Source organism: Mesoplodon bidens (assembly GCF_964165515.1).
Source record: "Mesoplodon bidens genome assembly, chromosome: 11".
NCBI lineage: Eukaryota > Metazoa > Chordata > Mammalia > Artiodactyla > Ziphiidae > Mesoplodon > Mesoplodon bidens.
This window is the reverse complement of record NC_138167.1, coordinates 4,822,027-4,844,726: the sequence shown is the minus strand read 5'-3', so window position 1 is coordinate 4,844,726 and position 22,700 is coordinate 4,822,027. Positions and strand designations below refer to the sequence as shown.

Genomic DNA, 22,700 nt, shown 5'->3' with positions numbered 1-22,700 from the left:
TTAGCATTTGCTGTAAAGCTGGTTTGATGGTGCTGAATTCTCTTAGCTTTTGCTTGTCTGTAAAGGTTTTAATTTCTCCATTGAATCTGGTTGAGATCCTTGCTGGGTAGAGTAATCTGAGTTGTAGGTTTTTACCTTTCATCACTTTAAATATGTCCTGCCACACCCTTCTGGATTGTAGAACTTCTGCTGAAAAATCAGCTGTTAACCTTATGGGGACTCCCTTGGATGTTATTTGTTGCTTTTCCCTTGCTGCTTTTAATATTTTTTCCTTGTATTTAATTTTTGATAGTTTGATTAATATGTGTCTTGGCGTGTTTCTTCCTGGATTTATCCTGTATGGGATTCTCTGAGCTTCCTGGACTTGACTGACTGTTTCCATTCCCATATAAGGGAAATTTTCAACTATAATCTCTTCAAATATTTTCTCAGTCCCTTTCTTTTTCTCTTCTTCTTCTGGGACCCCTATAATTCGAATGTTGGTGCATTTAATGTTGTCCCAGAGGTCTCAGAGACTGTCCTCAATTCTTTTCATTGTTTTTTCTTTATTCTGCTCTGCAGTAGTTATTTCCACTATTTTATCTTCCAGGTCACTTATCCGTTTTTCTGCCTCAGTTATTCTGCTATTGATTCCTTCTAGAGAATTTTTAATTTCATTTATTGTGTTGTTCATCATTGTTTGTTTGCTCTTTAGTTGTTCTACGTCCTTGTTAAACATTTATTGTATTTTCTCCAGTCTATTTCCAAGATTTTGGATCATCTTTACTATCATTACTCTGAATTCTTTTTCAGGTAGACTGCCTGTTTCCTCTTCATTTGTTTGGTCTGGTGGGTTTTTACCTTGCTCCTTCATGTGCTGTGTATTTCTCTGTCTTGTCATTTTGCTTAACTTACTGTGTTTGGGGTCTCCTTTTCACAGGCTGCAGGTTTTTAGTTCCTATTGTTTTTGGTGTCTGCCCCCAGTGAGTAAGGTTGGTTCAGTGGGTTGTGTAGGCTTCCTTGTGGAGGGGACTGGTGCCCATGTTCTGGTGGATGAGGCTGGATCTTGTCTTTCTCGTGGGCATGACCGCATCCAGTGGTGTGTTTTGGGGTGTCTGTGAACTTATTATGATTTTAGGCAGCCTCTCTGCTAGTGGGTGGGGCTGTGTTCCTGTCTTACTAGTTGTTTGGCATGGAGTGTCCAGTACTGGAGCTTGCTCGTCGTTGAGTGGAGCTCGGTCTTAGCATTGAGATGGAGATCTCTGGGAGAGCTCTCACCGATTGATGTTACAAGGGGCTGGGAGGTCTCTGCTGGAGCAATGTCCTGAACTTGGCTCTCTCACCTCAGAAGCTCAGGCCTGACACCCAGCCAGAGCACCAAGACCCTGTCAGCCACAGAGCTCAGAAGAAAAGGGAGAAAAGAAAATAAAAGAAAGAAAGAAAAAATGAATAAAATTAAAAATTAAAAAAGTATTAATAAAATAAAAGAATATAAAAGTAATTTTTTAAAAAAGAGAGCAATCAAACCAATAAACAAATGTACCAATGATAACAAGTGCTAAAACCTATACTAAACAAAAAAAACGGACAGATAGAACCCTAGGACAAATGGTAAAAGCAAACCTATAGAGACAAAATCACACAAAGAAGCATACACATACACACTCACAAAAAGAGAAAAAGGGGGAAAAAAAATATATATATATATAAAGGAAGAGAGCAACAAAATCAGTAAACAAATCTACCAATGATAATAAGCTCTAAATACTAAACTAAGTTATACATATAAATCAGGAACTAGTCAGTCACATTCGGCAAACCCCAAGTCTACAGTTGCTCCCAAAGTCCACCACCTCAATTTTGGGATGATTCGTTGTCTACTCAGGTATTCCACAGATGTAGGTTACATCAAGTTGATTGTGGAGATTTAAACCACTGCTCCTGAGGCTGCTGGGAGATATTTCCCTTTCTCTTCTTTGTTCGCACAGCTCCTGGGGTTCAGCTTTAGATTTGGCCCCGCCTCTGTGTGTAGGTCACCTGAGGGCATCTGTTCTTTGCCCAGACAGGAGGGGGTTAAAGGAGCGTCTGATTTAGGGGGCTCTGGCTCACTCAGGCCAGTGGGGAGGGAGGGCTACGGAATGCGGGCCGAGGCTGTGGTGGCAGAGGCCGCGTGACATTGCACCAGCCTGAGGCATGCCGTGTATCCTCCCGGGCAAGTTGTCCCTGGATCACGGGACCCTGGCAGTGGCGGGCTGCACAGGCTCCTGGGAGGGGAGGTGTGGATAGTGACCTGTGATTGCACACAGGCTTCTTGGTGGCTGCAGCAGCGGTCTTAGCATTTCATGCCCATCTCTGGTGTCCACACTGGTAGCCGCAGCTCACGTCCGTCTCTGGAGCTCATTTAGGCAGTGCTCTGAATCCCCTCTCCTTGCGCACTCCGAAACAATGGTCTCTTGCCTCTCTGGCAGGTCCAGACTTTTTCCCGGACTCCCTCCCGGCTAGCTGTGGTGCACTAACCCTCGTCAGGCTGTGTTCATACAGCCAACCCCAGTCCTCTCCCTGGGGTCTGACCTCCAAAGCCCGAGCCTCAGCTCCCAGCCCCGCCCGCCCCGGCGGGTGAGCAGACAAGCCTCTCGGCTGGTGAGTGCCAGTCAGCACCGATCCTCTGTGCGGGAATCTCTCCGCTTTGCCCTCCGCACCCCTGTGGCTGCGCTCTCCTCTGTGGCTCTGAAGCTTCCCCTCCACCACCCGCAGTCTCCGCCTGCGAAGGGGCTCCTAGTGTGTGGAAACCTTTCCTCCTTCACGGCTCCCTCCCACTGGTGCAGGTCCCGTCCCTATTCTTTTGTCTCTGTTTATTCTTTTTACTTTTGCCCTACCCAGGTAGGCGGGAAGTTTCTTGCCTTTTGGGAAGTCTGAGGTCTTCTGCCAGCGTTCAGTAGGTGTTCTGTAGGAGCTGTTCCACATGTAGATGTATTTTTGATGTATTTGTGAGGAGGAAGGTGATCTCCACGTCTTACTCCTCTGCCATCTTGAAGGTCCTCCCTTTCATTAGGTTTTGCATTGAGATAGTCATGAAAATAAGTGCTGACTCATGAGCACTGGACCCAAAAGAAGAGGATGAAACAGGTGAAAATCTACCTTCAGGTCAAAGGAAAATGTCGCCCCCTCTGCCTTTTGTTTCTATTGCTTTTTTAGTTGTAAAAAAATAAATCTGTTTCAGGGGGTGTTTTCAGCTAGCCTGGCATCAGAGAGCCAGGGAATGACAGAGAGGATCAGGGGTAACTCTTATAGGCTGGGCCAGTTCTGTTTAGGAGGATTGGATGGACAGTTTGTACCAGGCTCAGCGTTCTTTGCAAACTTCTTGCAAGATTATCCGTCCTGTGATGCAGTCGTCAGACAGTCCCCACAGGGATAGGTGAAGGTACTGCCACACACTCTATCTCCCTTTTGGAGATTTACTAAGCACATTATTTTAATGGTTCTGAGAAATCTGGCAATAAAGAAACTGGTTTAATCCCTTTATTTCCAGCTGCATTTGTTCATGTCATTGGCCTGGGTTCTTAGTAGCAGACCTTGGAGTCCACTCTGGCTAGTTTAAGCAGCAAAGGAATTTGAGAGCAATAAGTGTCCAACAGAATATTCTATAAGGGCTAGAGAGCCAGGCCCTGAGCTACATAACCAGGAATAACACTGTCCACACTGCAGGAGGGCTTGCAGGGAATACTACTGCCTTCATCTCTTGGCTCATATGGCTCAGGTATTAAAAAATGAGAATTGGATACCACAGAGCTATACCCACAAAAACTGCAGTCTGAGCCTTCCCAGCTGTCTACATCAGCTTGAGTTGCTGTAACACAATAGCATCGACTGGATAACTTATTTCTGGAGGCCATGAAGTTGAAGATTATGGAGCCAGCTGGTTTGGTCCTGATGAAGACCACCGTCTCCCTGTAAGCTCATGTGACCCAGGCTCTGTGTATATGTGGAGAGAGAGCTCTGGTGCCCTCTTCTTCTTTTTTTTAATTTTTATTTTATACTGGACTATAGTTGATCTACAATATTGTGTTAGTTTCAGGTATACAGCAAAGTGATTCAGTTATACATATACATATATAGTATCTATTCTTTTTCAGATTCTTTTCCCATATAGGTTATTACAGAGTATTGATTAGAGTTCCCTGTACTCTACAGCAGGTCCTTGTTGATTACCTATTTTATATAAAGTAGTATGTATATGTTAATTCCAGACTCCTAATTTATCCCCCCCTCCACCTTTCCCCTTTGGTAACCATAAGTTTGTTTTCTAAGTCTGTGAGTCTGTTTCTGTTTTGTAAATTAGTTCATTTGTATCATTTTTTTAGATTCTGCATATAAACGATATCATGATATTTATCTTTCTTTGCCTGACTTATTTCACTTAGTGTGATCATCTCTAGGTCCATCCATGTTGCTGCAAATGGCATTATTTCATTCTTTTTAATGACTAAGTAATATTCCATTGTATATATGTACCATATCTTCTTTATCCATTGATCTGTTGATGGACATTTAGGTTGCTTCCATGTCTTGGCTACTGTAAATAGTGCTGCTTTGAACATTGGTGGTGCCCTCTTCTTATAAGGGTACCAATACCATTGTGGAAGCCCCACCCTCATGGCCTCATCTAAACATAATTACCTCTCAAAGGTCCCACCTCCTAATACCATCACATTGGTAGGTAGGACATATGGATTCTGGAGGGGACACAGACATTCAGACCATAACACAAGGCTCTCTGTTTCTTTTTCTTTAACTTATACACAAGATTTGTATACAACTAAATACAGAAAAAATATATATGAAATGGTCCTTATCTCCTCAGAGATTAGTTTTTTTAGTTTGGGAGACAGAATAGACTGCATGTGACTGGGTGTTCTCTCTCTGGTGCAAACTTTGTCAGAATTCAGACAAGTAAAGGTCAGGCATTTTGGAGCAGTCAAAGCTGCAAAAGCAGGGGGGCTGTGTCTGTGACTTGAAAGAAGGCTGTCACTGTCATATATAACAAGTTGGTCTGCCATTATTTTGTTTAAAGAAACAGTTTCCCGGACTTCCCTGGTGGCGCAGTGGTTAAGAATCCGCCTGCTAATGCAGGGGACACAGGTTTGAGCCCTGGTCTGGGAAGATCCCACATGCCACGGATCAACTACGCCCATGTGCCACAACTACTGAGCCTGCACTCTAGAGCCTGCGCACCACAACTACTGAAGCCCGTGCGCCTAGAGCCCATGCACCGCAACAAGAGAAGCCACCACAGTGAGAAGTCTGTGCACCGCAATGAAGAGTAGCCCCCGCTCGCTGCAACTAGAGAAAACCCAAGTGCAGCAACGAAGACCCAATGCAGACAAAAATAAATAAATAAATAAAAAGAAACAGGTTCCCTTGGATGTAGATTTATTTTCTAAACAAACAACAGACTGACTCGGGTTTATCAAAACACTTAGTGACTCAGGTGTTGCTTTAGGAGAAGATGAGATAGTGGTGCCCTGACCGGTCTTGGGGCATGCCAGGGTCATGGCAAGGGCGAGAGCCCAAAATCTCTCTCAGTCTGCTTAAGGGTTGCTGAGCCTAGGTTCCTTGGGCTGATTGGAACCATTAGCAGATATACATGATCCACTCCTTTTTTTAGGGAATGCTACACAAGTCACTGCTTCCATGGGGGGCTGTGACTGTCTGACAGATCCCCAGAGAAAGCTATTCTTTGGTCTTTCTCAGAAACACAATTAGAGAGCTCAAGTTATGATGGAGACAATCGAATTTATCTGGAAAGAAAACCTGTTTTCATGAGAGCCCTACTTCAAGGAATGAGAATCCTGAGCATTCACTCATAACTCTTTGCTATCCCAGTCCTCAGAATGGGTCTCACCATCACTGGCCATCAGTTAGGCTGTTTTTCTGTCCCCACACTGGGGCAACCACAGGAGGCACTTGGGCATGTGATTTTTCTCAGAGGAGTTGGAGGAGAACATGGTTTGGGCATCTCAACCCTCTGAAACAGCACCCTGTTCTCAGCTTTCTGATTGAAAGTCACTCCGTGATAGTCATCAAACAAAGCTGGTGAGACACATGGTCACTGTGGTCTAGGAGCTTACCATCTCAGAACACATTTGTTATGGACAAACATCCAGAAAATATACAGACCAAAAAAATGATGTGCCAAAGCCACATCTGGCCCCTTGGAAGCCATGAGCCCATCCCCCCCCCACTGCTACAAAGGAAAGTCTCCAATCCCCTCCAAACATCTGGGTGAACGCACCTGTCTTTCCAGTACATTGGTTGGAATTGGAGACAGCTTGCCATTTTTTCATTCCCAGGCATCTCTTCTACCACTTGGGCCATCCACTCTGGACCCAGAAGTCTTTTTTTTTTTTTTTTTTTGTGGTACACGGGCCTCTCACTGCTGTGGCCTCTCCCGTTGCGGAGCACAGGCTCCGGACGTGCAGGCTCAGCAGCCATGGCTCACGGGCCCAGCCGCTCCGCGGCATGTGGGATCCTCCCGGACCGGGGCACAAACCCGTGTCCCCTGCATTGGCAGGCAGACTCTCAACCACTGAGCCACCAGGGAAGCCCCCAGAAGTCTTTTTAAGTGTGTAAGAGAGGCAAGAACTCAGTCATTTGGACAGTATGTTGGATGTTCCCCACCCATCAACTTTGTCAGCTCCATGACAGATGAAACCTACACACGGCTGTTTTCCTTGAAGGCTAAATTTCCTTCCTTATGCTTGATGTGTGTTTACTATGCCACACTTTAATTGATGGCATTTGCATATAATTCATAAAACTGTGAGCAAGTCACTTCCTACGTCTCACTATCCTCATCTCTTGATGAAAAGCATATAATAATACATAATATATAATAGGATATGATACCTATTTAGTATATAATAATGTAATAACCTCTAAGGTATTGTCATTTCAGCTCTAGCATTCTATGAACCTCTCCTCTATTCAGGGAAACTGGTCACTGCCGATTCCAATATAAGTCACTTCTCTTTCAAAATATTTTTCCTCATTTTAGTTCCTAATCTGTTAGTGAACACATACAACCTAATCATATAGTTGAAGTCAGAAATGTAGAGCAAAAGTTCTTCCACCAAGCCCTATGGTATTTTATCTTCAAAGTTCTCTGTAATTCTACAGGTTGTGATTGAGTTTGTTCACCTGAAATCACCACGATTATGATTATTGGGTCTTGCACACCCCACTCAGAGCCCACTCTCAGTAGATTAGACCCATCAATCCAAAGCTCATGCACCTGGCAATACCCTTATGTATAATAGAGAAACATGAAATAAGCAATAAAAAAGGGGAGTCTTTTATAGGCAAAAGAGAAATGACCGTCGAGCCTGACAGTGAGGAAGGAATAGTGTAAATTATAAAAACTAGACCCAGTGGTCTTTAACTCTTTCGTGGAGGCAACACATCTCTGTAGGGCAGTGATTGTTCAACAGATCTGGGTTTAAATCCAGGCATTGCAATATAGTCCCTGTGAGACCTTGGGAAAGTTATTCTAGAAAGACACAGGCTTATGTAAAAATACAGCTTGCATATATGCTCAAGTCTCTAGAAAAGAGAAAATATGGGTATCCAAGAAAGGAAGAACCATTCCTGGGGGTACAGGTAGCCAAGGTGTTACTGAGTGTCATTGGCTTTTATGTTTACAAGTGATGCTCTCTGAGTGTTTTGAGTCCAGGGAGTGAGCTGAAAAGACCTTCTCAGGAAGTGTTTTTCTCTTCTGTTCTGGGACCCATGGCTTGTGGTTCATGGTAGCTCTTCAGTGCCTTCAGAGCCTGCATCCAATTTTTTCTCTCAGGGAGATAAATATTAATCTTCGAGACCAGACTTGATTTTTAAAAACAGAAGCAAGTCTGAAGAGTTATGTAGGTAATCATACCGGATAAGAATATTTGGGGTAAAAAAATATGGTTATAGACATAGATTGATCATTTTTTGTGTTTGTTATTTACTTCTGAAAGCAATTTGCTGAGATTCTGCCAAAGAGAATTTTAAAATGTTAAAGACTATTGAACTGACTTTGCTGGTATGCTAGGTAGTCGGCTGTAATTTATCTAACTCCCTAAGGGTGCACCGTCCTTAGATTCTCTGTGTGTGCATGTGCATGCATGTGTGCATGTGCATGCATGTGTGTATATTGCTAAAAGCACCACTACTACAAATTCTAGTGTCTTCTTGAGTCGACCAGTCCAGTAAGCTTCTTGCATTAGATTGTTTCCCAATCTTTAGTCATTTGTCAGCCAAGTTTTAAATTGTTTTCCATTACCTACCTAGACAGCTATTTGCATATTAATTTCCTCTAAACCAATTCACTTTTTAAGTCCATCACATTTCTGAAAGTGGAAAACTAACACTATCAGTTACCCTGAATAGCAAATAGTAGAAAGAAATACAAGAAAACTGATCCATTATTAATCAATGAAGTTAGCCTAAGATCTGCATTCTCTTTATTGAAAAAGAAGTTGCACAAGTCCCGGGGAGTTGTTAAAGGCATACCAGCAGCAGACTGGGGTTTTCTCCTGGACTGCAATCAGAGGGACGAGCTAAGAGCAGTAAAGGGAATAATTCTTCCAGGTGCTCTAACGAGATGTTAGGCCAAGTCTAGTGACCTTCCAAAAACATCACGTGAGCTGCTGGTGGAACGTGTCCTTTGCTTGAGAGACATTGGCTTAGCACGATGTTCTTGCCTTTTAACCCCGCAGGTCTCCACGGGGCTGGCACAGATAACAGGCATGTCCATGAATACTGTACACCTGTCCTTTGAGACCGGGATAAGCATCTTCAGCTTCCAGACCTCTCCCTTGCTACCCCTAAATCTGGCAGGTGCCCCAGACAGGGCCACCATGGAAGGCCAGCACCATCCAGACAGAAGCATGTCCCACTTTTTCTAGGCCTGCTTCAGAGCCCCTGGAGATGGTAAAATGAAGTGCTTTCAAAGGAAGCAGCAAAACTGGGAGCAGTAACTCTTTAAGGGCCATGAGGACATGATACTAGATGAAACTGAAGTTGTGTGGTCTGGCCTTGGACGCTCCCCACTCACACAACGCCAGGCTCCTGGGCCCTGACACATTTGTGACAGATGCTTTCCAGAGGGGAGCCAGGTGGTTTTCAACACAATAGGCCCCAGAATAATGCTCATTGGCAGCTCCTTCTGAGATAACTTCAGACATGGCTGGCTTGCGGGGCAGAATCCAATCTTGTGCTATTTATTATCTGAGTCCATTGATGGGGATTTTCCTCATCTCCCCCACCACACACACACACACACACACACACACACACACACACACCACCTTTCCCATATGTGTTTGTGCAAAATGGACTTTGGATCCAAACGTCATGGTGCCCCCAAACACACCACAGCACATCCCAAGTCCTCGCTATAATTTTATCTCAAACTCAGCTCCAGTATTCTGTGAAGCAAAATTGGAAATGGCCTTTAATCATTCAGAGAGATGAACTTGTGTGTGTGTGTGTGTGTGTGTGTGTGTGTGTGTAAGGGTAAATGCTCTTTTTCAGGTGCCTGATTCTTTCCTGAGCAACGTCTGAGATGGACAGAGCTGATGAATTAGTACTTCCACTGGCAAAATGTCCCCCAGTCCCTATTCTTGCTAGAAGCACCAGATCACACCCCAAAATAGACACAATATACCCCTGCACATAGCCAGGAAGATTTCATAAACTTGCTTCTTTTTTTGATAAATGTGATAAATATTGTATTTCAAGACATAAAACAGTCTCTTTTTAAAGCCATCACAGGCAAGGGAAGCTGTGTGTTCCCCTCAATACAGTGGAATATGGCTGTGAATCAGAGGTTTAAGGAACAAATTTGAATCCTGTCCCGTGTCAAGAAGAGGAATACAGAGCTCCGAGGCTGATGTGTTTCTCTTCTTCGGCCCATGGCGGGCTTGCTTCTGCCTTCTTTCACGAGGCTCGAGGTCTGTGAAGCCAGGGTCTGTGGAGGACTCCTGGGGCCTGGATCCTGCAGCCAGGAGACCAAGGTGTGACTGACAATCACCGTGGTCTCAGGGTGAACCTGTGGGGCACATGCAGGGGAAAGGCTCGGAGGCTTCTGGACAGAGTTTCTCAGACTTGTCATTAACAAGGGACAGAGAAAGAGCAGATGGAAAGGAGACAAGGGTAACCTCAAAGGAGTTATTTTAACAAGCGAATGCATCATACAGTAGGAATCATAATCTGAAGTTTTCCAAATGCCCCATCTGTGTGTTATACAACGTGCAGGATTCCTCTTAAATCCTGCTCTCGAGGGACTTCCTTTATTAATGTTTTTAATGGGCACTGAGATCTCCAGGAGGGAAACTCCTGGTAAGGAGAGGTTCGTAAGAATTATTTGTGGATATTTGGACCCACCCGCAGCGTATTGCGTGGCTGACCGCGGCGTCCTTCCTGAGGCTGTCCTCTGCCCTGGCCTTTGTTGCCACGGAGTCTCCCAGTTGAGCATCTCTTCCTGTGACTGCTCTTTCCCTGCCCTCTGAAGGCTCCTTCTCCTCCACGCCACCCACAGGAGGTGTTCATTGCTAGAGTTTCCATTCTTCTTTCCGTGATGGTTCTTGGGTCTCTGGCTCCAACCCAGACCTGTTTTCCAAGCTCTAGACCACATGTAACTGTTGACTAGACATCCCTACTTAATTGTCTCATGAAACCCTCCATCTCAACAACTTCTCCTCCCCCTCTCCTCTTGTGTCCCCCAGTTTAGCGAACTCGGCCACCACCCACACACATGGCCAAGGACTTTGGGGGGTCATCCTTGGATGCAATTCCCCACCAGCTTCTTAACCCCACCTCCTAAGCGTGTCTCGATCTGTCTGCTTCCCTTCATGGCCATGGCAATCATCCTGGCCTCTGCTACCCTGATCTCTCCCTTGAACCCCTGCATCCACATGGCTTACGAGGCCATCTTCATGAACGTGTGCTACCTCTCAAGTCATCTCTCATCACTTTCTCTCCTACTCTATGCTCTGAACATTTGGATCTCCTTTTATTCCCTGCAGTGACCATTCTTGCACTGTCTCTGGCCGTTGCACAAATAATTCCCTCTGCCTAGAGCACACAGCTTCCCCTTTCACAGCTCTCTCTCACTTTCCCATGCTGCTTCTATCATCTTTCATCCTTCGGTTGGTTTACACAGCTCTTCCCCAGGGAAAACTTGCAGGTTAGGTTGCCCATGATTCCCTAAATCTCTCCCTTTATAATACTCATTATACCACATTGGTGACAGTTGTTTAAGTGTCCACTTTCCCACCTTAATTACCTCATTAAACACATCAGATGTCTTTTATTTCTTATTTATTTTTTTGGTTTTGCTTTATCATTTTTAAAAATTGAAATATAGTTTATTTACAATATTGTGTTAGTTTCAGGTGTACAGCAAAGTGATTCAGCCATATATATGTATATATTCTTTTTCAGATTATTTTTCACTATATGTTACTATAAGATATTGAATATAGTTCCCTGTGTTATACAGTAAATCCTTATTGTTTATCTATTTTATGTATAGTAGTTTGTATCTGTTAATCCCAAACTCCTAATTTATCCCTCCCCTGTCCCTTTTCCCTTTGGTAATCATAAGTTTGTTTTCTATGTCTGTGAGCCTGTTTCTGTTTTGTGTATAGATTCATTAGTATTATTTTTTAGATTCCACATATGTGATACCATATTTGAAATATTTCTCTGACTTACATCACTTAGTATGATAATCTCTAGGTCCATCCATGTTGCTGCCAGTGGCAATATTTCATTCTTTTTAAACACATCAGATGTCTTATTGGTCACATTTATTTTTTCCTTGAGACCATCCTCTAGGAACCCTCCATTATCCTGTTCAGACCAGAGGGGTTTGTTCACTAAACCTTCCATACAGCTATCAATCCCTGTTAGGTCCAACACTTTTTTTTCTGGTGGATTCTTTGCCAGATTCCATACTGTTTTCTCTATTGCTTTATATCCTTGGTTGGTGAAATTCATCCTGCAGGAACTTCATGAGAATGGAGGCATAGAAATGTATCTTTTTTGAAAACTTGCCTGTTTGAAAATGTCTTTATTCTGCCTTTGCACTCGTTGTATACTTTGGCTAGGTATAAAATCCTATGCTAAAAATCATTTGCCTTCTCAATACATTTCCCTGGAGTTTTCTATTGTAAAGGGCTGATGTTGAGAATTCTAATATCCTTTTGCTTATAATTTTTAGAGAATCTACCTTTGTCCTTCTGGACCTGGAAGCTGTTAGAATCCTTTCCCTTCTTCTTAGCGTTCTGAAATCTCAAGGTGATATGCTTTGGTGGAGATCCTTTTCTGTCTTCATTTTAGTGAGTAGGTCCTTATAATCAGAGAGTGCATGTCCTGGGACTTCCCTGGCGGTCCAGGGGTTAAGACTATGCACTTCCAATGCAGGGGGTGTGGGTTCGATCCGTAGTTGGTGAACTAAGATCCCACATGCCGTGCAGTGTGGCCAAAAAAATTTTTTTAAAGAAGTGCATGTCCTTCACCTCTGGGACATTTTCTTATATTTCTCTTGTAGTTTCTTCCCCACCATTTTCTCTGTCTTCTCTCTCTGCATAAATGTTGAAGTTCATAGATTGATTAATTTCCTTCTCTTTTCTTTCCTCTTGCCCATATATTTGTCTTTAGTTCTATTTTCTTTTTTCCCTAAGAGGTTGTTGATTTTTAACTTCCTATCATTTTATTGGATTTATGTCAGATCCAGAGTTTCCCTGGTTCATTTTCTTTTCTGAATAAACTTTTTGCTCCTGTTGGTGTTGGGAAGTGGTGGTCACTTGGGCAATATGGGTGGACAGAGAGATTAGGGTCTACTGTTCCTTTAATAGTACATTGACTAATCCCTACCTCCTGCCTTTGGTGATACCTGGTGCCTGCAATTCCTGAGCCTTTCTGAGATTTTTTTTTTTTTTTTTTTTTTTTTTTTTTTCTTTTTGCGGTATGTGGGCCTCTCACTGCTGTGGCCTCTCCCATTGCGGAGCACAGGCTCCGGACGCGCAGGCCCAGCGGCCATGGCTCACGGGCCCAGCCGCTCCGCGGCATGTGGGATCCTCCCAGACCGGGGCACGAACCCGCGTCCCCTGCATCGGCAGGCGGACTCTCAACCACTGCGCCACCAGGGAGGCCCGTCTGAGATTTTTCAGCATGAGTTGACTTGCTTTTCCCTTCCATCTTCCACTGTCGGTACTTGGTATTCAGCCATCACAGCTTTGCTAACTCCTTCATTCACTGTTCATCTTCCAAGATAGTCATTAATATCTCTCATACTCTACTGTATTCATGACTATTTTCTTTAACCTTGTGGTTTTATACATTTTAAAATTCATTCACTATCATTTTGGTAGCATTTCAGAAGTGGACAGGGATATATGCATGTGTTCAATTTTCCATGTTTACTTAAAACCATTTACTATTCTTTACTAAAGATGTGGCCGAGTTTTCTGATTCTTGGTACTTGGCGGAAACGTCTTAACTTGAGTTCTGGTTCTAGACCTTCCCATCCTCCTTCCCCCTCTCCCTCCCTTCTTTTCCTTCCTTCTTTTCTTGTCTCTCTCTTCTTTATGTTTTTTCTTCATCCTGTCCTGTCCCGACTCACAGACAGGGTCTCAGCCACTTCATACTATTTGGCTTCAGAATCTTTAGGCTCCATCTAGGTTTTTCTTAATTTCTTGTGATCACAGAATTATTGCTTGCTATCTTATTATGAAATATTTTATTTTACTGTTGATTCTGTGGATCTCAACTCATTCTTTAGATCCTCCTGTGACGATGAGGACGACAATGATAAGGACAATGATATATTTATGGAGCTCTTGACATGTACCAAGCCCTAAATTAAGCATGTTATATAGATTATCTCCTTTAACTGACCCAATGGGCTAGTTAATATTTATTTTCTCATCTTAGAGATAAGAAAACTAAAGCTTATGGAGTTTTCATAATTTGCCCAAGAAAATGTAACTGGTGAGTTGTAAAACTAGGTTTTTAAAAAACGATTTCCTGACATCAAAGATCAGACTTTTACCCATACCACAATACTACAGGCTTCTTGATGGCAAGTGGTATTAGACAAGGCACCGATCAAAACATTATTTTGAACCATGGGATTCCCACTACTTGCCTGAACACTTTCTAACAATAGAATGAGATGCCTAATGATTTCGTGAGCGCTCCTCTGGAAATAGCTACACAGGGGTTGGATGGTCTTGTGTAAGGATGTGTGTGTAGGGAGGATTCCTGCATTCGGATGGAACATGGACTTTACAATCCCTTTATTTTATTTTGTTTTTTTACATTAATGATAGTTAACATTTATTGAGCAGTTACCTTGTTCCAAACATGGTTGCTATTAAATTGCCTTTATATACCTTATCTCATTGAATTGATTCTAGGACCTATTTTTTAGCATCATCTTCATTTATTAAGGAGGAAACTGAGGCTAAGGAGATTATTTGACTTGCACAGGGTCACACACCAGGGAGTGAAGAGCTGAGATTCCCACTTATAATTTATCAGGAACTATAAGCTAAAGCCAAAACAATCAGAGATTTTCCCTGAATGAGCAATAGCCACAGCAAGTTCAGACAGAGGGGTGGCTGAAGACTCACACGGGAAGTAAAGTTGATCTGCTTCCCTTCCTCTTGGTTCCCCTTCTCTTTCTGGTTCTTGCTCTCATGAATTCCGTGTGTCAATCCAAGTCTCCTTCACGGAGCCCTTGACCGTGAATTGTGGAGGAAAAGAAACCTGGGCCAGAGCCAGAAGACCTGGGTCCTTATACCAGACTTTGGACTGCAAGCAACCCCTAGCCACTCTGAGTCTGAGCCCTCTCAGCTGTAAAATGGTAATAATAACCTTAAATTACAGGCACAATTCCTTTAAACATTTCAAGTTTATGCTTCTGACTGTTCTGCTGTGAGTTCTTCTTCCACAGTCTCCTAGAAACTTTCTCTTAGACCAATCAGCAGAATTGGGACCTCACTCCTTATCCTCATTTCATTCTCTGTGTATTGTGTATCAGTGCGAGGTGTGAAAAGATCGTACCTTCAGGCATTGAATTAATCTTAGCATTTAATATTAAAAATAATAATGGCTAGCATCTATTGAATGCTTACTAGGTCCAGATATTGTGCTAAGGATGGTATAAACACTGTTTCACTTCATCCTCATACCAATCCCAAGAGGCTGGGCCATTATTATCTTGTTATCATTCTAGACTGAAAATGTCCTGAATGTGGTTGACTTAGTCTACTCAGGCTGCCATAACTAATACCATAGACTGGGGGGCTTAAACAACAGAAATGTGTTTTCTCACAGTTCTGGAGGCTGGAAAATCCAAGGTGTAAGGACTGGCAGGGCTTGGTTTCTAGTGGGGGCCTTCTTCCTGGCTTTCAGATGACTGTGACCTCACATGGTGGAGGGAGATTGCTGTCTCTCCCTTTTCTTACAAGGCGAACAGTCCTTTGGGTTAGGACCCACCTTTATCACCCCATTTAACCATAAGTACTGCCTAAAAGCCCTGTCTTCACATATAGTCACATTGGGGCTCTGAGTTTCAACATATGAATCTGGGGGGATACAATTCACCCCATAGCAGTGGTGGACAACGTTTAGCTTGGCTTTAATGGACATACACTCTTCTTGTTATTAAGACATGAAAATGTTTGAGGTGGGAAGATGGCATCTTTCTACTACTTTCTAAACACCCTCCCTTCCCCATGAAGAGGGTGGACAGATCACCTGTTAGAAAATAGGACTGTCTCCGTGTTTGACAGGAAGGGCCAACACTCCTGTTGCTTATCAAACAGCAGGAAGAATGAAAAGTTTCTTTGGGTTTGAAGAAACTTGGTCCTTTGTGGGGTGATCCTTTTATTATCCCGACCAAGGACCTCCTGGGATTGTCTTTAAGAGAAAAGTAGTCTGCTTAGCGTTCCTCTCTCTGTCCTTCGATGAGAGATGGCTCCAGTACCAAAACTTCGTTGTTTTTCTCCTTTCTGTCTGCAGAACTAACCCTCTCCTCCAGAGGCTTGTGGTGACTGGTCCCTTTCTTTTCCAGGAAGCTAAAGAAACTGTTTCGGAAGATGAAGGATGAGACAGGGCCTGGAGGAGCTGACTCTGCCTGTTCAAAGCATCCAGAGCAGTGGGATCTAGACTACAGCCTGGAACCATACACTGGACTGACGCCAGAGTACATGGAAATGAGTAAGATCCCATGGGCTTTCCTTCCACTGGGGGTGGGTTCAGGTAAGGGCTCAGGGGGAGGGTTAGGAAAATAACGGACGCAGCCTCTTCTCCTTCCCGGGCTTCATGGCGACACAGTGTCGCCTTCAGTGCCACGTGGAAGTTGAGGAGGATGTGGGCAGAAGGAGCCCTGGGCTGAGAACTGGGAGCATCTCGTCACCAGCTTGATGCTCAAATGGTGCCCTCTTCTTTTGGGGCCACATCTCTTCATCTGTCACATGACAGGTGTCGTCTCTCAGGTTCCTTCCCGTGGTTTCTACCATGAGAGGCAAATTGGGAAGTCTGATATTTAGGAATGGAATTTCCATTAAGAAAGAGTAAAGTAGTCCTCTGACACTTGGGACAAGGATATATAAATCTTGACAAGGAGGATATAGGAGAGTCCCTCACTCTGATCAGGCAGGGCTGGGTAAAGTGTCAGCTTTCCTCTAAAAATGGTGGGGATGTTTTGGGTAGGGGCTGAAAGGAAGATTTCTAGTTATAGTCTCTGATTGTTCTTGCATGAGGCTTAAGAGTAGGAGTGCGTGCAGTGCACGCCAGTAGAACACAATCATTTCAGACATGGTTTGGAAGCCACGTGTTCTCCATCCTGAGCAGTGTCCCAGCTTGGACCGGCTGCCTTCAAACACTTGGCTGCTTATTAATAATCCTGAGCTTTCACTGGGGTGAATATTTGAGTAGCCTGTTTCCAAGACTTGGAACTAATGAATTAAAAACATAGGACCAAGAGGGCAGACATATCATGTAAACATGGACTCAATCTAGAGTGAATGGAGAAACATGAGTCAGATCCAATGAAAGAATCACTCAGGACTTCATATCATTGGACCCTCATTGTGTTTGCATAATGACTCCTGCCTTCTTTGGTTAATTCCTTTTAACGGGATCTACTAATGCCTCTGTGTACCAGGTACCTCACTCATTATTTCTAATTGATATTTATCCTCTGTCTTCATAAGAGAGAGAGACAGAGAGAGAGAGAGAGAGAGAGAGAGAGAGAGTGTGTGTGTGTGTGTGTGTGTGTGTGTGTGTGTGTTAAGGGTAGAGGGATGGACAAGGTCTAGATGAGATGGCCCACAAAGTTCTGTTCTAGTTCTGGGGTCTCTAAAATTCCAGGCAAAGCCTGAGCTTTGTCATCTGAATAAACGCCCCAGAGAAGAAACAATCATTATGTCTGCCTCAGGAACAATAGACAAAGAAAATATCAAGACACAGTTTGTGTAAACACACAGCTCTCTGATGCTTTTTGCCTCTCGCTAAGGGCTACCTCTCATCCCTCTCCAACACTGAGCCCCATATTTACGCAGAGATGACTGCTCAGATTTCAGTTGTCATTCTGCATCTGCCATCCTCTCAGAAAGAGATCGCTGCCAGATTGAGGCTTCCATTCGGGAAGGGGCTTACGCTAGAACCCCCATAGCTCTGTCTTTCAAACTCCACCCTCCATCTCCAGTCCCTCCCCCCAACCACACAGTTATTTGTGTAGGTGTTAATGCCTGTCTGCCTGTCTGTACAGAGAGCTGGCTATTTCAAAGCTCCCTGTCTTGAGTGATTAAGAGCAGAGACCCTTGAGCCGTACTCCCTGGGTTCAAATCCTGGCTCTATCACCAACTAGCTGGATAGCTTTGGGTAAATGGCTAACCCTAACCTTAGTCCTAAGCCTAACTTCATGGGATTGTTGTATCAATATATAATGAATTAATGTCTGTGAAGTGCATAGAAGAGTGTGTAGCACAAACAAAAGCTGTGTCAAGTGTTGTTGTTTCTCCTAATGGTCTTGAGACCCCAGGAAGGCAGGGTATAGGAAGACATGCTGTACTTTGTCAGCCACTGTCACCAAACAGACACGCACTATGTCATGTTCAGACTCGGGCACTTACCAAGTAATTAGAAGACAGAAAAAACAAGAACTAGAAGACTTGGTGATTTTTGGAAGAAGTTCACCCCAAGATTGTAGAGAGTGAAATTCATTCCATAGATTAAACAAACAAGCAAACTACTTACAGGTTATAAGGGAACAAAACAACCATAAAACAAAAAGTTTGAAAACAGAAGGAAACATGTCTCCCAAAACTTTCCTCATTCAAGCCCAACTTGTGGTAGCATTTTGGTGCCATATCTTAGGCCCCTTTTGTTATTTTTAAATAACACATTTTATTTATTTTTTTTAATAAAAATGTTCCTATTTATTTATTTATTTTAACGTCTTTATTGGAGTATAATTGCTTTACAATGGTGTGTTAATTTCTGCTTTATAACAAAGTGAATCAGCTATACATATACATATGTTCCCATATCCCCTCCCTCTTGCATCTCCCTCCCTCCCACCCTCCCTATCCCACCCCTCTAGGTGGTCACAGAGTACCGAGCTGATCTCCCTGTGCTGTGCAGCTGCTTCCCACTAGCTATCTGTTTTACATTTGGTAGTGTATATATGTCCATGCCACTCTCTCACTTTGTCCCAGCTTACCCTTGCCCCTCTCCATGTCCTCAAGTCCATTCTCTAATAGGTCTGCGTCTTTATTCCTGTCCTGCCCCTAGGTTCTTCATGACCTTTTTTTTTTTTTTTAAGATTCCATATATATGTATTAGCATACGGTATTTGTTTTTCTCTTTCTGATTTACTTCACTCTGTATGACAGACTCTAGGTCCATCCACCTCACTACAAATAACTCAATTTCATTTCTTTTTATGGCTGAGTAATATTCCATTGTATATATGTGCCACATCTTCTTTATCCATTCATCTGTCCATGGACGCTTAGGTTGCTTCCATTTCCTATTGTAAATAGAGCTGCAATGAACATTGTGGTACATGACTCTTTTTGAATTATGGTTTTCTCAGGGTATATGCCCAATAGTGGAATTGCTGGGTCGTATGGTAGTTCTATTTTTAGTTTTTTAAGGAACCTCCATACTGTTCTCCATAGTGGCTGTATCAATTTACATTCCCACCAACAGTGCAGGAGGGTTCCCTTTTCTCCACACCCTCTCCAGCATGTATTGTTTGTAGATTTTTTGATGATGGCCATTCTGACTGGTGTGAGGTGATATCTCATTGTAGTTTTGATATGCATTTCTCTAATGATTAATGATGTTGAGCATTCTTTCATGTGTTTGTTGGCAGTCTGTATATCTTCTTTGGAGAAATGTCTGTTTAGGTCTTCTGCCCATTTTTGGATTGGGTTGTTTGTTTTTCTGATATTGAGCTGCATGAGCTGCTTGTATATTTTGGAGATTAATCCTTTGTCAGTTGCTTCATTTGCAAATATTTTCTCCCATTCTGAGGGTTGTCTTTTCTTCTTATTTATGGTTTCGTTTGCTGTGCAAAAGCTTTTAAGTTTCATTAGGTCCCGTTTGTTTATTTTTGTTTTTATTTCCATTTTTCTAGGAGGTGGGTCAAAAAGGATCTTGCTGTGATTTATGTCATAGAGTGTTCTGCCTATGTTTTCCTCTAAGAGTAACACATATGTTAAACATTTAAATATTTTAAATATTTATGAGTTAAAAAGTAAAGTTGTGATCATATGCACACATTTCTCTTTTTTCAGTTAGCCTTATATGAATAAGTATTTCCAAATTGTCATATAATATTTAAAACAAACAGCTGCATAATAAATCAACCCTCTAATAAATGGATCATAGTTTATTTACCTGTCTTCCAAGGAAGTGAATTGGAGGCTCAGTTTCCAATTTTTCCCCTATTTTCACAAATCCAGTATATATTATTTTCATGCATGTAATCTTTTCCACATTTGTAATTACTTCCTCCAGCTATACTCCCCCAGATGTGATGACTAGATGGCCATTGTATGGTTCTTGATTTATTTTACCAAATTGCTTTCTGAAAGGACTAGACCAATTCCCTTCACCATAGACCATGTACGAAATACTCTTCCAATGGGTACAAATTATTTATTACCCTGAAGTCAAGTGGTAATGAAAGAATGATCCGTGTGCAGTCAGCTTGAGATTCCCAGCCCCCATGCCCACCTCACTCTGCCTGTTGACGTGAATATTCCAGACTCATCCTTTAAGACTTAGCTTTTCACAGTGCTTCCTCTGTGAAGTCTTTCTAGCCCCATTCCTTAATGAGTTAATGAGAGGAATCATTAACTGTTTGCTTTTCTGTCCCAGTGTTGCATTTGGTGCACACACTGATGGTGTATCTTACAGAATTATGGTAATAGTACTTATATAGCTGTTCTTTTGCAGACCCATCTAAAGAGCAGTGAGTGAGGACTGTGACTTTTCATGTCCCCTAGAACCCAGCACATTCCCTGGCACGTGACAGGCACTCAACATGTCTGATAAACAAAGACGAGTGAGGGAATGAATGCATTTATTTATTAATGAGGGCAGGTTTCTTAACAGAGGTAAGTTTTTAATAACTTTAATTGGAAAATGAAGGATCGTTTTCAAAGCAGGGCTTGGTTGATGGTGGGTCAAGGATGTTCTAAAGAGGTTTCCAGCTCCAGGTAGGAGATTGGACTTGATCCACAAGGTCCCTTCTGATTCTGAGGGTCTACTTATTAATAATCTGAGTAAGGGAGAGCATTCCAAGGCAGAGGACTGGCAAGTCCAAAGAGTCTCATGGCCGTGAGTAGCTGTTGACAAAGCAAACGGTGGTTTTGGGGTAGGGAGGGAACAGAGAAAGAGCAGGGATTATTGGAGAACTGTAAGGGAGATCTGACAAGTTTGCGTTTTGCATCAGGTCACAGGGAGCAGGTGTAAAATCTTGGTCAGTGCTGTGACTATGAACTCTGTTTCTCTTGAGGAAAATGGGCAGCTAGTGCAGGAGGGGAATAGAGAGGGAATGAGGAAGCACAGGTGGACACATTCATTTGTTCACTCATTCTTTCATTCTTGAAACATTGATAAGGCACCCAGAGGGAGGAACAAGTTTAGAGACCAGGACAATCTCTCCAACAATTCAGGTTGATATTGATTCAGCCTTGTCTGGGGGGAGGAAGCCTGGACCACACATGGGCTTTCCATGCTGGGTTCCACAAAAACTCACAGAGTCCTTTAGGCCACTTTGCTAAGTTATCAATCATTTTAGAGACATGACTACTTTATTTTATATTTTCTGTAAGTGTAAGGACAATGTTTCTGTTTTTAAAAAAATATTTATTTATGTATTTATTTAGGCTGCTCCAGGTCTTAGTTGCAGAATGTGGGATCTTTAGTTGTGGCATGCAAACTCTTAGTTGCAGCACACATGCAGGATCTAGTTCCCTGACCAGGGATCGAACCCGGGCCCCCTGCATTGGCAGCGTGGAGTCTTACCCACTGGACTGCCAGGGAAATCCCAGGACAATGTTTCTGAGTTAGATGTCTTTCATCCCTAGTATCTCTGGATTATCCTCTTCACCCTTTCAAGGGAGTATTTGATCCTATGTACAATCAAAGACTAGGCTGCAGAATAAACTTTACCAAACAATGACTTCATCTAGCAGTGTAGGCTAAGTGTGATTAAGGGTGGGCTGGCTCTGGGGTCAACTGCCAGGCTTCCTGTCCTACATGGCTTGATGCTTCAGGTCAGCCAGGCCAGATTTCCTCACCTGAAAAGTGACATCTTTTGATGAAAATAGCACCTACCTTGTAGGATGCTTCCGAAAACTAGGAGATGAATCTGGAGTAGTTAAAACACTTGGTCTGGATACGCTCTCAGTGACTATCAGCTGCTATTGTTAGTGTCAAGTGTCTGGTTTCTTTCTCTTTAATCTAGGAATTGACTAAAAACAGTCTGAAGCCCCTGCACGTACTGAGCCCTGGAGGTTCCTCCCATCCCATCACCCAGCAGGATCAGACAGTAATGTTTAAAGACTGAGGGTACGAGATTCCAAGGCAGTTCTAAGAATCACACTCAGAAGCCTGAGATATAAATACTCCAAGATACTTGTCCCTCCAGAGAACACAAAGGCCTTAGGGCTCTGCTTGTCAAGTCTGGCATCTCAGATGGGCTCTTTTTGTCATCTGTGTATCTCAGACCCACAAAGGTTTGTTCCTCTAGTCATCCAAAAAATAATCACTATTGTCTTCCTGACTCAGGAATTCAATTATCCCTCTTAGAGCCTCCTCTGGTTTCTTAAATGCAGCCCAAGCTTTGAGGCCCTCAGGCCACTCATGTGGGTGAGGAGATGAATTTCTTCTTGTCATTGACATGGTCATTACAGGGGACCTCATTTTTCTTAGTCATGAGCTTACAGTTCTGTCAAACTCTGAATAGAAAAGGAGGTGCACTGGTGGTTGCACATTTCCTTATTTACTAGGAATAAAAGTCAGATTGTTATTTTGACGGGGCAAGAGCCGTCAGCCTCCCCTGCTCTCTGGATATGCCCACCAAGACGTGTAAGAATGACCTAGCTGATGGAAACACATGGGCAGGTTTCCCCCAGAGACCAGGGCAT

General features: G+C 43.1%; 1 protein-coding gene across 2 annotated transcripts in view; it reads left to right on the top strand.

Annotated features, from left to right (window-relative positions):
• Positions 1 to 22,700, top strand: part of ANO2 (anoctamin 2) — a gene marked incomplete at both ends in the record, with an annotated part of 339,298 nt that overhangs the window by 285,600 nt on the left and 30,998 nt on the right. For both annotated transcript variants that reach the window (XM_081247877.1, XM_081247876.1), the window contains one exon: positions 16,103 to 16,248. In XM_081247877.1, coding sequence (XP_081104003.1) covers positions 16,103 to 16,248 — 146 coding nt within the window. The remainder of the gene's footprint in view (positions 1 to 16,102; positions 16,249 to 22,700) is intronic.